The sequence below is a fragment of the Harmonia axyridis genome, chromosome 1 (genome assembly GCF_914767665.1).
Source record: "Harmonia axyridis chromosome 1, icHarAxyr1.1, whole genome shotgun sequence".
NCBI lineage: Eukaryota > Metazoa > Arthropoda > Insecta > Coleoptera > Coccinellidae > Harmonia > Harmonia axyridis.
The window spans coordinates 45,742,154-45,758,222 of NC_059501.1; the positions used below are offsets into that span (position 1 = coordinate 45,742,154).

Genomic DNA, 16,069 nt, shown 5'->3' on the forward strand with positions numbered 1-16,069 from the left:
TCTTCCCACCTTACGTATAATCTTCAACACGGTGTTTTGTGTGATTTCTAATTTTTTTAAATGACTATTTAGAACACTTTCCCATATCACGACTCCATATCTCAAAATTGACACCACTATTGATTCATAAATTCTGATTATTCCAGCCAACGAAAGAACATATCTCAAATTGTAGAAAGTATGGAACATACCCTTGAGTCTTTCCACCAGATAGGTGATATGCCTATCCCACCTAAGGTGTTGATCGATGAAGATGCCCAGGTATTTAACATGATCTACTTTTTCTATACAAGGACAGTTGCAACTAGAGTTATTAATGCAGTGGGTTGTATGGATAGTTAGAAGGCGGTCATCTGGTTGGGTACTCATTGTGAGAGAAAAAGTTAAGAATTTTGTTTTCGCCACATTCAGACTAAGACAGCTTTCCGTTAACCAAGAGTCAACAAATCTCAAACCCCCTTCAGCCGCCTTGCGTGCTTCCTCCCATGTTTTACCTCTAAAAGTAATCACTGAGTCATCAGCATAAGACACTATGTCCAGGTTTGGAATCGAGGAGAGTTGGTTTATAAATATAAGAAACAGTAATGGCCCCAGAACTGTTCCCTGCGGTATACCAGTATTTACCAAGATTGGCTTGCTGAGTTTATCGTCAATTTTCACATATTGTTTTCTATTTTTTAAATAGTCCTCAAATAATGTATGACTAGAACCCCTGAATCCACAGTTTTCCAAACGTTCGAGTAACAAATCATGCGTTACTGTGTCGAATGCCTTAGCTAAGTCCAAAAACACAGCCAAAACCTTCTCTCCATCATTTAAGGCGCACCTTGTATTGTTCGTGAGCTCCTCGATGGCATCTGCTGTTGACAAACCCTCTCTAAAACCATACTGTCTAGCGCTGATTAAACCAAAACGTTCCATGTAATTTGTTAATCTTTCTTTCAAACATTTTTCAAATATCTTAGCAAAGTTATTAATAACAGATATCGGACGATAGTTTGTCATTTTGGTTCGATCACCTGATTTGAAAATGGGAGAAACATAGGATTCTTTCCATTCCGATGGTATTTTGCCGGTTGAAAAGACGATGTTTATAATGTGAACTAATGGAATGGATATAAATGCGTGTATTTTTTTGATCAGCGAAGCTGCTATACCATCAGGTCCGGGAGCCGAATTGTTTTTCAATGTAGCTATGAGATTGATTATCTCTTTAACTGTCGTTGGTTTGATGTAAAAAGAAGATGATGCAGAGCAAAATTTTGGTTTATTTGAATCCGAAAGTCTTTCATTTCTCCCTTTAGCTCTTTTCTTAATCTCTTCAACCATTTGACTGCCTATGCTTGAAAAAAATTCATTGAACCCATCCGCTTTGCCTTGTGCATCTTCCACAATTTTATCGTCAATATTGATTTTTTTGGGAGCACCCTTATTTGCTTTCTTTCTGCCACCTATTTGATTTATTGTTGCCCAAACTTTTTTCAGATCATTACCAGCTATTGCAATTTTTTCTCTATAATATGAGTCCTTGGTAGTTTTGATCAATGAATTCAATGTGTTTCTATAATTATTGAAAATCCTCTTGTTTTCTTGTGTAGGATATCTCCTAAAAAGTTTTTTCATCTTGTCCCTTTGTTTAATAGACGTGATTAGCCCTTTAGTAATCCATGGTTGGATTTTTTTAAATTTTTGATTATTTGTGACACGTTTGAAGTAGGTTGACAGCTTTATGTATTCTTTTAATAATGTTAAGAATTTACTATATGCACCCTGTGGATCATTATCATTTAAAACGCTCGACCAGCTCTCATTCTGTAAATAGTTGAATAGTTTATTGAAATCGATAAAAGATTTTGTCGATATCGTTTCCAGCTTTTTACTTCCTACCACCGGAATTGGTGTCTTCACGGCTAGAAATATCCCGTAATGATCCGTGATAGTTGCTTCAATTGTGGAAGATTGCAAGTATATTTTGTCAATTATTAATCTGTTTACTCTTGTGAAAATGTGATCGATAACAGAAGAAGTGCTCTCAGTTTCTCTTGTAACCTTATTTATTCGAGATACAAAACCATTTAATGCCAAGCAGTCTAGATAGTCCAAACTATTTTTGCAGTTCGAGTCCCCAATATTGATATTAATATCACCGACGAAGATTTCTGCTTGACATTTATTTAGTTCAACTAGATAACGGTTCAAATCCTCAATATATCTTTCCTCATTTATCGACGGGGGCCTATAGGAAGCTGAAACACCGTAACTCACCCCACCAACCTCAAGGCACAGGCGCATTATATTCGTCTGTGAAAAAGGAATAATCATCATTTCCACATATAAACTCTCACGCACGTAGGCTAATAAACCATCACATTTGTTATGTTTTGACTCATTGTGAAAAACACAGAAACCTGGTATATCAAAATTCGAAACAGTGGTCACTTCCCAACTTTCAGAAAGTATTAAAATGTCCACATTATCGATGTCTAGGCCTTGCAAGTATAAGAGCAAGTTATCATAATTCTTTCTAATACTTCTTATATTGAAGTGTAATATGTTCAAAATTTTATTACATTTTAATTGTTCCCTGGCATCATCTATGTTGACGTGAACTCTCGTCTCATCAGATTCCTCAGATAAGTCTTCTTCTACAAAGTTCATTAATCATGTATTATCTTGAAGAAACGAGAATACACGTAAAATATACAAACAAAAAAGAATTGAACAAAATAAAATTTATTCAGGCAAAATCAATGCAGACAATCTGCGGCTTTTTCTCGACAATTAAATTATTTTCATTCACCTTTCGAGAACTTAAACAATAATGAGGATTCTGGACATCGAAAGAAATGAATGCCCCTAATATACCCACAACATAAACAAATAATTTCGAGTGAGGTTAAGTTCAACATGAATTAACCATGAACTTGTACTATAATAGCAAAATTATGTGAATTTAATTCCCTTATAAATGAAATGTACCCAAAATTACAATCAGAATAACATGAATGAAACATACAAACAAAAATCAGTTCTAATTTTTCTACCCCTAGCAAACTCACTCACAAGCATCGATTTCTGATAGTAAGTTGACAATATCTTTTTCATTTTTGATAGGATGAATGTTCTCTCCTATTTTTACTCTGATATTCCCATTGTATGTCCAAACTGATTGGAAACCTAATTTTTCTCCACAGCATTTAAATAGTTGAAGTCGCTTTCTTGTCAGGTCTTCTTTGATCCTTATTCCAGTTTTAGAAAGGGTTTTTCTGTTTGACATGAAATTTTTTCGATAATTTTCGTTAGCAAATTTAATGACGATAGGACGTATTTTATTGTTGGTTTTGTTTCCTATTCTATAGCAATGTTTTATTGCTGTCATTGGGATGTTTACATGTTTATCAGTGCACAATTTGATAACTTTTTCTTTCACTTCTTCGTTTGGTGTTTCGTTGATACCATATATTATTAAGTTTTTCTTTTTGTGTAATTGTTTCAAATAATCCACTTCATCCTGAGTTTCTGCTAACGCCGTTTTCATGTTTTCGAGCTCGACTCGAATTCCATCTTTAACCTTAGTTAACACCTTGTCTACTAATTTTTCTAGGTAACCATCTAATACTTCGATCAATGTTTGTTTTATGAGTTCCTTGATTTCTGCTTTGTTCTCTCTAGTAAGGCCCATGATTCCTGCTTGATCAGTATTACTCGAAATTAATTCTTACAATGACTAGAAGTTCTCTTTTAAGTTATTTAATTTTGTGTTTATGTCGGAGCAACCGCGAGGACGTCTACTCGCCACAACAACTCATTATCGAATCAAATTAAAAAAAACTATTGACATTGATAATCCAAAACCGGAAATAAATAGTCAATTGTCGAAATCAATAGAAATGAATCACATTGAATACGTATTTTCCGAATGCGATATAACTAATGATACCAATAAAAGTGAAACCAATGAAATTGAAAATAATAAAGTCACGGAAGAAAAATCAGATAAACCCTCTGAATTACTAAAAACTATCGAACAAAAAGATGATAATTTTTTGATTCATAAATTGATAGAAGATGTAAATGATCATAATTATACGGATATTTCCAGTGATTCAAAACGAAAATACTTAAGGACGAAAATAAATAAAAAATTTTCGAATGATATGAATTCCCATAAGTTTTCCGCTGATATTTGTCGAAAAAGCAAATTCAAACGACCTCCCATACAATTTCAATCAAGCTACGTAGTTCACGAACCGTTCAATTACTCCTATTGTAATACATACCCAACTGTTATCAAAGCACCGATTATTCGCAACCTTGATCCTATATTCAGAAGGAAGCAAGTATGCAATTCACAATTTTTCTCAACTAATAAAGAATGTGCTTACCCATTGAGTAGAATTATTTTAGAATCTGATTATGAAATAAATCAAATTGAAACATTGATTTCCCAAATAGACGATTTGAATGAAATTAAAGATTTAAATCATACGCAACATGTCGTCCGACGAGAGTAGTCGTGTCGGTAGCGCTCCGCAAAGCGAAATATCAAAGTGTGGATACTGTAAAAATACTGTGTCGAAAAGTGCTTTACAGTGCCGTACTTGTTTGAAAATATTCCATCCTAGTTGTGGAAATAGAGTAAAGGACAATTGCTGTGGACAAGACTTAATCGCCTTTTCCCTGCGGAATGAAACAGAAAAGGACAAATATTTAGCCGCGGATGTATCAACCGCGAGTAGTCTATCTGCTGAATCTACAAATGTTGATTTATTGTTGAAAATTATAAATCAATTAGAAGAAAATGCAAGTTTATATAAGTTCAAAATATCAATATTAGAAAAGACCTTGGATGAAAAAGAAGAGATTATTCGAGAAATGAAGATAAAACGCAACAAAAAAAGTGATAAACAATATGTTGAAAATATCATGAACGTCATTCCATCGAGCAGTGAAGTTAGGCAATCTGCAACTGACGATCATGGTAGAGATCAACTGGGAGTTTCAGTTCCGGTACTCGCAACTCAACATAAACAATCAAGTTCCCTGAATAACCTAAGTGTAAATCAAAACAAACAAAAATCTCGTGAAAATTTAAGCGAACAAACCAGCAACAGAACAACTAGTCCAGCTACGCAAATGTCTTCGGAATGGAAAACCGTAGGTAAAAGAAGAAAAAAGAATATTAAAACGAGATATGGGACAGGTAAAACCGATAATAATCAGAATGGTTTCACAGGTCAAGAAAAGAAGGCTTGGTTCTTTATAAACAGAGTTAAATCTCACGTAACCGAGGAGCAAGTCATAAATTACATTAAATCCAAAAATAATTTCAAGGATACAACTGTGGAAGTTAAGGAGCTATCTTTGGCCGGGAAACTTGGTGATCTGAAGAGTTTTTTGATCAAAGTTCCTTTTAAACATAAAGATGAACTTTATGACACCGAATTTTGGCCGGAAAATGTGGGGATCAGAAGATTCAATTTTCGAGCCTATGAAAAGAATCGAACCTCATCTGATTTTATATAACTGACAATAAGAACAGAAAAATTGATAACTCCAAAAATTGGTACAGCATTATCCATCATAACGTCCAATCATTGGGAAATGCTCTGAATTCTTTACAAAGTCTCCTCATATACCCTAAAGACTGCCAAGTACTATGCATTACTGAGCATTGGAAGGCGAAATATGAACTGAATAGTTATATTGACGACTTTATATTGATGTCTTCTGTTTGTCGTGAAAGTGGAAAACATGGAGGATCAGCAATCTACACAAGAAGATCAGTGAAGTGCAAAGAAAGAAAGGACTTAAGTGATTTCTCGGTGATTGGCCATTTTGAATGTGCGGCTGTGGAGTGCTGGATTAATAAGACCAAGTTGATCGTTCTGTCGGTATATAGACCCTGCGGCGGCAGTTTGGATGTTTTCCTTGAGAAGATGGAAATGGTGCTAGCTTCAGTTGGTGTGGGGCCGGAAATTATTGTGTCGGATGATTTCAACATTGACCTTTTGGAGTCAACAAATGTAGGTGATAAAATAGATTTTCTGTCCTTAATGAGTTCAGTTGAACTCACTCAAACCATTAATGAACCTACCAGGGTAACAATTAACAGTAGTAGTTGCTTAGATAATATTTTTACCAGTTTTCATTACTCTGAATATGAATCGCAGATACTCAGAACTGTAATATCGGATCACTTCGGTCAGAAAATTTCTTTGAAATTCCATAAAGTTAACAAAAGTAAACCAATTTTTAGAAGGTTTTTTACCCCTGAACATATTGAGGCTTTCAGGAGTGATCTGGGGGAGCAGGACTGGGTGTCTGTATTTGCGGCAGCTGAGTGTGATGTGAATTCTCAATGGAAGAGTTTTATGGATGTATTTTTGTTGCTCTTCCATGAGAAGTTTCCTCAAAAACTTGTTCATGTTAGGAAGGTGGATTCCATAAAGATGTTTGAAACTCAGGAAATTAGGGAATGTAAGAATAGATTAGATAATCTTCTACTACTGCGAACTCATCATAAAATATATGATGATCTTTATAAAATTGAAAAGAAAAACTATGAGTCCCTTCTAGTTAAATCCAAAGCTTCCTATTATGGGAAAAAGATCCAAAGTTCAGATAACAAATCCAAAATGATGTGGTCAATAGTAAATGATGTAACCGGAAAGAATTATAACAATGAATGTGGTGTTGAAGGGTCACCTTCTGAGGTGTCAAACAAATTTTCCAAATTTTTTGATTCGCTTGTTCAACAGTTGGCTAAGGAAATTACTGATATTCCTTTTGTAAATTATTCTCCGGAAATAATGGAAGTATTCACCCTCACGCCAGTTTCGCCTGAAGAAATTGTTCTAATAATTAATAGTTTCAAAAATAAACATTGCAGTGGCTATGATGAGGTGTCTCTGTCAAATCTCTGATCAAATCTTGTAGCGATGAACTGAAAACCGTGATTTCATATATTGTCAATAATTCTTTCAAATTTGGAATATTTCCAGATCAGCTGAAATATTCGTTAATAAAACCTATTTTTAAAAAGGGTAATAAAAATGCAGTTGAAAACTATAGACCCATAAGTCTTCTCCCTAGTTTTTCTAGGATATTTGAAAAAGCAATGTCTGCAAGGCTTTTAGAATTTTGTATAAGAAATGGAATATTTAGTGAATCTCAACATGGTTACCTTGGGGGTAGGTCTCCGATCACAGCCATTTTTCAATTTACTCATGAAATAATAAAAATACTGGAGGATGATGAGCTGGGTTTAGGCTTATTTATAGATCAATCAAGGGCATATGATTGTCTCAATCATGATTATCTTTTTCAAAAACTTGAAAGAATGGGAGTTCGTAATGAGGTGAAAAAGTGGTTTGAGTCTTACCTCGGAGGTCGCCATCAAAAAGTTGTTATAACAGTAGAAGGTGTGTTATCTGAATCAGAGTTCACAAAAGTTGAAACAGGAGTACCTCAGGGTAGTGTACTGGGCCCGTTATTATTTATTCTATATGTAAATGATCTGTGTATATTGGTTGAATACCTTTTAATTATTATTACTTGCTTTGTGGATGATACAAACGTATTATTACAAGGTGAGACTTTTTTGGTTCTAAAGGAGAAAGCTGATGAAATTTTCACAATAATTAAAAATTGGCTCTGCTCCAATGAACTTAAAATAAATGAAGATAAAACTGCAGCATTAATTTTCAGTACTGATAAATCACGTAGAGATCTGGATGACACCTTACAGCTCGGAAATAGAATTGTAGTAATAGAAAAATCAACAAAATTTTTGGGTCTACATGTTGATAGATTTTTGAAATGGTATGACCACATTGAGTACTTATCAATTAAACTCAGTAAGATTAGTTTTGGCATAAGAACATTGTCAAAGTATATAAGTGAAAAAGAATTAATGATTGTTTATTTCGCAAATGCTGAGTCGATTATGAGGTATGGAATAATTTTCTGGGGCAGTAGTTCTGCGGTAGATGTAATTTTCAGAGTTCAGAAAAGAATTGTTAGGATTATGTATCATATGTCATTTAGAGAGTCTTGTAGAGGGGTGTTCAAAAAGAACGGTATTTTAACTCTGTACGCTTTATATATATTTGAGTGTTTAGTATTTTTTTTCAAACATAGAGAAGTGTTTGAAGTACATACAACTCATCATAATTATGGAACCAGGTCAGAAAATTTACACTATCCAATTCACAGATTATCAGTGACGGAAAAACATCCATCTTACATGTGCATAAAATTGTTCAATGCACTTCCTAGTAATTTAAGAATTTCATGTAACCTGAATGTGTTCAAAAAAAGACTGAAAAACTCTCTTATAAATATTGAGCCATATTCGCTGAGCGAATACTTTGAAGCTACTAAACTCTTGTAGTTATATTTTTTTGTGACGTCTATTTCATTTGATCTCTGTTATCGTGAGGATTCCTTGAAATAAAGTTATTATTTATTTATTTATTTATTTATAAATTGTATTGAAGATTTAAATGGTATTGAAGATTTAAATGGTATTGAAGATGATTTAGTTTCAGTAATTAATCAAGTTACTGACGAAGAACTTGATGAAGGCTTAGAATTATTAAATGCGAGTGAATACGAAAATGAAGATAATGATGAATTTACTAATGAAATCGAAGATGATATAATTGACTCAGAAACTCGAAATGTTATTATTCACAGGGCCGTCTTTGAACTATTTGAGGCCCTGGGCACATTAGGATCATGGGGCCCCTATGACCTTGAGAAAACACTATTTAGTTATAATATATAAAGAAAATAGACAAACAAGGTTCTAAATTTATTTTTATTTAGTTACTAACTTTAAAAAAATAGGATATATAAAAAATAATCTACAAAAGTAACTCGCTTAGCATAAAATCCTTAGATTAATTCTATGTTGATTGCAAAGGTACCCTTCTAGATTTAAGATGAGCAAAATCGTTAATCACTTCTTCAAAATCTATGGTATTGAGAATATCACATTCTATGGACATCAGCGACAAACTAGTTAAATTCTCTTGAAGCATTGTACTTCTTAATTCATTTTTTATTCGTTCTACGTTAGGAAATGTGTCTTCAATTTTGTTTTGATTTAATAGATTATATACTTCCTGTACACTGTTAGGTGCTTCATTTTCACTCTGACCTTTTTTTAAGTATTATTTAAATGTTGGCATTCTATTTCTAACTCTTTTTCATTTACATCTTCGTGATAGATTTCAGTAAATTCTTTGCATCCTTGTCGTATCTCTTCGGAATTCAGAGTTTTTAACTGAAAAAATAAACTAAAACGTTGACTAACGGTCTCATATGAACTTAGTCGCTGTTTTAGATGAACACTCAAGGTATCGATTATTGGGAGAAAGGTTTCTACGTTGAATCGCTCTTTTCCATTCAATTGGACTGATGGCGCAGAGCCGTCAAAAAAACTCTGCCGAGAGCTTCTACGTCTTGTTCTTTGAGATAGATCCTTGTAGTCAGATTCTGGGTTCTTTTCTTTGGCAGATGGTTCGAAGTTATCAAATGTATCCCTGAGGTTAGTAATAGATAGATAGATAGATAGATAATGCTTCTTTATTTCAAATAAACAAATACAATGTTATACAAAGAAAAATTTAAGTGAAATGACGTCATACATTTACAGGCCCTTATACCGCCCCTTCGAAATATTCTGCCAGACTATATGGCTCTAACATTATTAATAAATTCTTTATTCTATTCCTGAATAGTTTGTAATCTGATATACATTTAATTTGATTAGGCAACTTATTGAAAGCTCTTATACTCATGTAAGATGGACATTTCTCTGTTAATGTTAACCTATGTGCAGGAAAGTTTATGTCTAAAGATCTTGTGTTATATATATTTAAATTCTCTTCTGCAAAATTGTGCCTATTTTTGTGCAGAAACAACAAACATTCGAACAAATATAGACCAAAGACTGTGAAAACATTCTTATTTCTAAATTTTCCCCTACAAGATTCCCTAAATTTTAACTTAAAAACTATGCGGAAAGCCCTTTTTTGTATCAAAAATATTTTATTTAAATTTTCATTATTTCCCCAAAATATTATTCCATAATTGACATTTGCTTCAAAATTCCCAAAATAAACTATTTTTAAAGTTCTTTCATTCAAGTATCTAGTGATGGATCTCAATGCAAAACATATTCTACTTAATTTAATTGACAGGATCTCAGTGTGTTGACGCCAATTAAGAAATTGGTCAATGTGTACTCCCAGAAATTTTACACAATCTGATAGCTGAAAACTGTATCCTGGCCAACTTATAATATTTGATTTTTCTTTTTGTGATCTGCTTGTATCAAATAGAATAGCTTTTGATTTACTTTCATTCAATATTAATTTATTTTGGTCAAACCATGCTTTGGACTTAAGAAATAATTGACCAGCTTTCCTTGTGAGTTCTTCGAAATTTACATCGCTTACTAATAAACTGGTATCATCAACATAATTAACAACAAATTCTTGAATTTTTAACAATAATACTCCTAGATCATTAAGATATATAATGAACAAAATACCTCCGAGTGTGCTTCCTTGGTCAATTCCTGTGGCGCGAGTTAATATTTTAGACTTGGCAGTTACATTATTTTGAGTGATAGTTACTCTCTGTTTCCTGTTTGTTACAAATGATTTCAACCATTTGTTTGCATTTCCTCTTACACCATAAAATTCAAGTTTTTGTAAGAGATATATTGTATCTATTGAATCATATGCTTTGGACAAATCTAAAAATATACCCAATGCCATTTTATTATGCTCAAGCTGTTGTATTATGTACTGCACAAACCAAAAAATTGCTGTTCGAGTTGAGCGTCCTTGAAGGTAACCATGCTGGGCGTCGGTAAATAGCTCATTCTCAACAAAAAAATTCATCAGCCTTGATGACATCAACATTTCAAAAATTCTTGAAAATCCTGGTAATAAACTTATGGGTCTGTAGTTGTTTATATCTTCTGGTTTTCCTTCCTTAAACAATGGTTTTATTGATGCGAGTTTCAGTGATTCGGGAAAGATGCCATATTTGAAGGAGTTGTTGATGATGACAGACATTATTTCACTGACAGCTGGTAATGCTAACTTAATTATAATTATAGGAATTTCGTCTTCTCCGCTGCTAAATTTGTTTTTTATTGACTTGCCTAGGTTTTCAATTTCTGTAGATGTTGTAGGTTTTAGATAAAAGGATTTATTAATGGTTTCCATATGTGAAAAATCTGTAGTTGTTATGGGTAAATTATTCATATATATATAAAGGTTGAATGATTCCATAAGGTTCATAAATTCCGATCTATCTTTGTTCATTTGCAACAGTTCTATATTAAAATCACCCGCAATAATGATAAGTTTATTTTCTTGATGAATTTTGTCCAGAATATTTTCTAATTTAAAGAAGAAAGTCTTCATATCCCCATTAGGTGGCCTATATATTGTGAGAACTATCACACTTGTGTTCTTTCCATAAAATTCCACTGCTGCACATTCAATATCCCCACATTGCGAGAATTTTTGAAGTTCTTCTCTTTTTTTTCCTTCAATCGATTTATGCAGATAAACTGCTGACCCTCCATGGCTACCCTCTGTTCTGCAGAAACTTCCTATGAGATTGAAATCTTTTACTGGCAAACTAATAAGTTGTTCTTTAGATTTCCAATGTTCAGTTAAACATAATATCATGCACTCCTTATGGTCCTGAAGTCCATATTCCAATTTATTGATGGTATTACCGATAGATTGTACATTTTGATGGATTAAACTCATTTTTGAAATTATTGGTTTGATTATTACTTCATATTTATGTGGTCTCTTGCAGTCGTCATTTATTGAACTAAAAAATGCCCTCCATTATTCCTTTTATATATCTCAAAATTAAATCTTCTGATTCCTACATTTGGGGGCCAGAATGATGGTTCATATAAATTATCTTTTCTGGTTAATGGTGCTGTAACACAGAAACTTTTTAGTTGGGTTGGTTTTGTTTGTAACTCAGTAACTGTTATTTTTTCATTCTCGAATCCCTTTTGGGTTTTTATGTAACTTTCTATCATGTCAGTAGTTACATGATTGTTAACTCTGTATATATTGAGCCATACCTTCCTCTCCGCTCCTGAAAACCCTGTTTTTATTACTTCTTCTGATACAGTTGCAGTGCCCAGTCTTTTGTGATATTTTTTTCTTCGTACTTGTATGAAATCATCTCCTTTTTCTGCCTTGTTGTTATCATCCTTAATCTCTACAGCCCTAGGTATATCTTGTCTATGCGTAGGGTTACGAGTTGTTTGTTTATTCCCAAGTTGCGACAGTTGCGTTCGCTGGTCAACGCTTAGGTTATGTTTGTTAGGTCTCTCGCTACTTCTGTCAGATGTTTGAACTAATATTTTTGGAACTATTTTGTTTATATCATTTTGACATCCATTCTTCACAATGTTTGCATATTCTGATATATTTTTTGTTTCACTTTTTTTATTTATGGAGTTCAATTGTAATAATAATAACCTATTATTTTCTTTTAAAAGTGAATTGTTTTCTTTTAAAACTTCGTTCTTTTCCTGGCATTCAGCAAGTAACTTACTTATATATTCAATTTTGAGTTCCAATATTTCTTCTTTATTCATTTTCTTCTGTTTGTCAGGAATCTTATCACAGCATTCTATATGACGTTTACTCAGAACTTTAATATTTTTCTTTTTCACGCAGGAACCGTGAAAAATACCTTCACAATTTATACATACTTGTATAGTGCAAGCTTTTTTCGCACAACATTTATAATAATTTTCTGTTAAACTATTACTTTTGTCGCTTTTGATACTCTCGTTTTCACTATGCTCATCGTCACTTGACGCCATCTTACCAATCTTATAGAACGTTCAATAAAATCAGTAATAAAAAGTGAAGTGAACAAATTGGTTGCAACGTCCAGTGTTATTGTTTCTTTCTGAAGATAATTACTTGTTTTGTCTATTCTTTCCAATATACAGCTCCAGATTTCCGTCAGTATAATAAATTCTAGATTTCCCATTTTTCTAGACAGACTAAGGGCTTCGTCTCTAGTTTCTCGTGCCTGTTCAGTATCGTTTGCGATGGTGATTAAAGCTTCTATTATTCGTTTATAACCCCCATGCAAAGCGCTTACTGCATCAGCTCGGGCTGACCATCTGGTTTGTGAAAGACTTTTAACAACTTTTTTTGAACCTTAATGTTCTGTTAACATATTCCATCTGTGGGTAGAGCCCGAAAAAAAGTTGTACACTTTCTGAACTGTGATACCTCCGGTACACACCCAGCCGCATGGAAACCTACCAAGTTTAGTGAATGTCCCGCACATGGTATAAAGGTGGCCAATTCACATTTTTCCTTGATTCTTGTTTGTAAACCACTATACTTTCCCGACATATTTGAAGCATTGTCGTAGCTTTGTCCTCTGCAATCTTTTATGGGAATATCATGTATCTCTAAAAAATTTAAGATAGTCTCCGCTAAATACTTAGATTTATGCTCTTTAATAGGTATAAATTTCAAAAACCTTTCAACAGGAACACAGTCTTTTACGTATCGAATGATGAAAGTTAGCTGGTCAATATGAGACAGATCGGGAGTACTGTCAACGCTAATGGAAAAATATTTTGCTGATTTAACTTCATTTATAATTTTTTTTAGAACCTGTTTTCCCATTACTTCAATAAACTCATTACAGATATTTGCTGATAAATAAGAAATGTTACCCTTTCCAGGATTCCCAAATTTTTTTAAGTGATCTGCAAGAAATGGATCAAATTCACTTAATAATTCCACACAACCCAAATAATTTCCATTGTTTGGAGATCCTAGGATTTCATTGTCGCCGCGGAACGGAAGCCCTCTCGATGCCAAAAATTTTACAACAGCTACAATCCGTTTAAGTACGTTTCTCCAGTAATCCACTTCCTTTTGATGTTGAGATAATAAGTCTATATCTACTCTACCAACCGCTTTACTTCGTGCCAGATAAGTCATCATAGATTGCTTATACGCTTGGCTATTTTCATGTGATAAAATTATGTTATTAATATGCTTCCAATCATTACATCCATTCTGAGAGCAAAGATTAACATCAGTTGGGTTAAATAAGCACCATGAAAAACAAAATACAGAGCATTTGGAAGGCGAATACAGCAACCATTTTCTTTCGACGCTTTCATTGTTCTTTAATTTGCGAATATTTAATGCTTTGTTGAAATATCTCTTTACTAATTTATTACCATCTTTGTAGGTTCTAGATGCCTCGGAAAAGTCAGAATCTTTATTTTGAAAATATACTGGTCCCTTACGAATTAAAATTTCGCGATTTATTTCAATAAACTTTTTGTGAAAATAATCGGCGGGGTCGTGTGATATTAATTCTTCTGTGTTGGAAAACTGCTGTTAATTGACACAGTTGTCGGTTTTAGTGAAGTCACTGAAGTTGTTGCACTTTCGTCGTAGGAATATTCGCTTTCTGATTCAATCTCTTTTTCAAAATTGGAACATGAAGGTTTGGAAATTCCCGCAATTTGTGATTGAGCTGACTCATCATGTGGAACATATATTAGTTGATTGCTACTTACAGAAGTTTCTCCAGTAGTAGTAGTAAAAAAAGATGTTAATTTTGGTAACTTTTCAATCACTTCTTTCTGATGTAGAGCTTCTTTCCTTTTTTCAGATCCACTAGGATATGACCGTTTCGACATTTTATATAATAATTCAGTATTTAATTAATTTTATTACGAAAATATTCGCTAACACAAAACAGACAAACGACGATTTAATCAAACAATACTATTTTTTTATCAGAGCTCGAGCAGACAGTAAGAACTACAAGCAAAACAAACGTCACAACATCGCAGACAAATACAGGGGAAATCCCGTTCGTCAAGTCAAACGACGATCGGGAGTCGGGAATTCCCCTTTTTGTCTTTGGTATTACGTATGACGTTTCAATAGGTTTCTTTATGACATAAACCACACCGCATCAAATTGTATTCTTACACCTACATATAGTATAGGTATTTAATTAAGTGGAGTACTTATACCCTGTTTATAGTTGCATTTAATAGTTTGATCTTTTTGACGGATGTCAAATCTGAAATCGATGTAACTTTGCAACGACGAACAATATTTTCTTATTTTAATAATTGTTAATAATCATAAGAATAGACACACTACACAAAAGTACCTGTTAAAGACTCAAGCATTTTCCGAAGGTCTTAAGTGGTTTTTATTGCTTCAAAGTAAAATTTAAATAGAAAAACGAAAACAATGGTCTCTTACCTACCCAATGTTTTTATGTCCAGTGCAATAAAATTGATTGATAAATGAATAAATTTATTTTGAATAGTTTAAAACATACATACAGCCACATATTTTTTACACCAATAGATATTTTGTGTTTCCCATCACTAACCCATCTGTCAAAAAGTTCAAGCTATGTTGTACAAGGTATAGCTATACGCATGCGGCAAACTAAAGCTAATAAGCGTAGGTATTGTAGTAGGTCATTATCATCAGATTAGAAAAACCACTTATACGAATGTTGCAAGAGAAATTTGATTACAAGAGTTATGATTTAAAAATTTCAAGAATTCTGTTAGAAGATGTGGAACACATAGATGAAAGACAACTTAAAATCCGTCAGTATCATGAAACCAAAACGATACATCGAGGATTAAGAGAAAATCTTATTAGTTTGAAACGTAAATTTTATTGGCCGAACATGAATAAAGATGTTCAGAATTATATAAATTCGTGTGAATATTGCCAGAAAAGTAAATACGAAAGAACACCAATTCAATTACAATATAAACCTAATTCTGTTGGTTCTAAACCCTTTTCTCATCTTTATTGCGATACAATACGATTGGGTCAAACATATTGTTTAAGTATAATAGATTCATTTTCTAGATTAGGACAATGTTATCCCTTACTTAAAAAGAACGGATTAGAAATTGTAGATAAATTAAGAATTTATTTCAGCCATTATGGTATATCTGATAGAATAACATGTGACAACG

The 16,069-nt window shown here is 33.1% G+C and overlaps 5 protein-coding genes across 7 annotated transcripts in view; 3 read left to right on the forward strand and 2 right to left on the reverse strand.

Annotated features, from left to right (window-relative positions):
* The window catches only part of LOC123671129, a 503,163-nt gene that overhangs the window by 16,669 nt on the left and 470,425 nt on the right, over positions 1-16,069 (forward strand). The gene's annotated exons all lie outside the window — the stretch shown is intronic.
* LOC123682015 overlaps positions 4,495-16,069 on the forward strand; it is a 73,263-nt gene continuing 61,688 nt past the window's right edge. For 2 of the 3 annotated variants that reach the window (XM_045620407.1, XM_045620393.1), the window contains exon 1: positions 4,495-6,026. In XM_045620407.1, the coding sequence (XP_045476363.1) occupies positions 4,495-5,526 (1,032 nt within the window). In that variant the 3' untranslated portion in view covers positions 5,527-6,026. Of the gene's footprint in view, positions 6,027-13,774; positions 13,943-16,069 lie in introns of all 3 variants that reach the window. The other variant, XM_045620400.1, reaches the window with a different exon arrangement.
* On the forward strand, positions 5,724-6,926 carry LOC123671050. Its single transcript, XM_045604702.1, has one exon. It carries the CDS (start codon positions 5,724-5,726, stop codon positions 6,924-6,926), a length of 1,203 nt encoding a protein of 400 aa, XP_045460658.1.
* Positions 9,579-11,804, reverse strand: LOC123682034. Its single transcript, XM_045620420.1, has 2 exons — positions 10,834-11,804; positions 9,579-10,771 (listed from the first exon to the last, which is right to left on the reverse strand). Coding segments are annotated over exons 1-2 (972 nt in total). The 3' UTR covers positions 9,579-10,770.
* LOC123682058 lies at positions 9,579-12,889 on the reverse strand. Its single transcript, XM_045620452.1, has 2 exons — positions 12,137-12,889; positions 9,579-11,985 (listed from the first exon to the last, which is right to left on the reverse strand). Exons 1-2 carry the CDS (start codon positions 12,887-12,889, stop codon positions 11,977-11,979), a joined length of 762 nt encoding a protein of 253 aa, XP_045476408.1. The 3' UTR covers positions 9,579-11,976.

Coding starts and splice junctions, on each gene's coding strand:
- LOC123682034 (XM_045620420.1), bottom strand. CDS start 11,804: ATGAGTTTAATCCATCAAAATGTACAATCTATCGGTAATACCATCAAT.
- LOC123671050 (XM_045604702.1), top strand. CDS start 5,724: ATGTCTTCTGTTTGTCGTGAAAGTGGAAAACATGGAGGATCAGCAATC.
- LOC123682058 (XM_045620452.1), bottom strand. CDS start 12,889: ATGGCGTCAAGTGACGATGAGCATAGTGAAAACGAGAGTATCAAAAGC.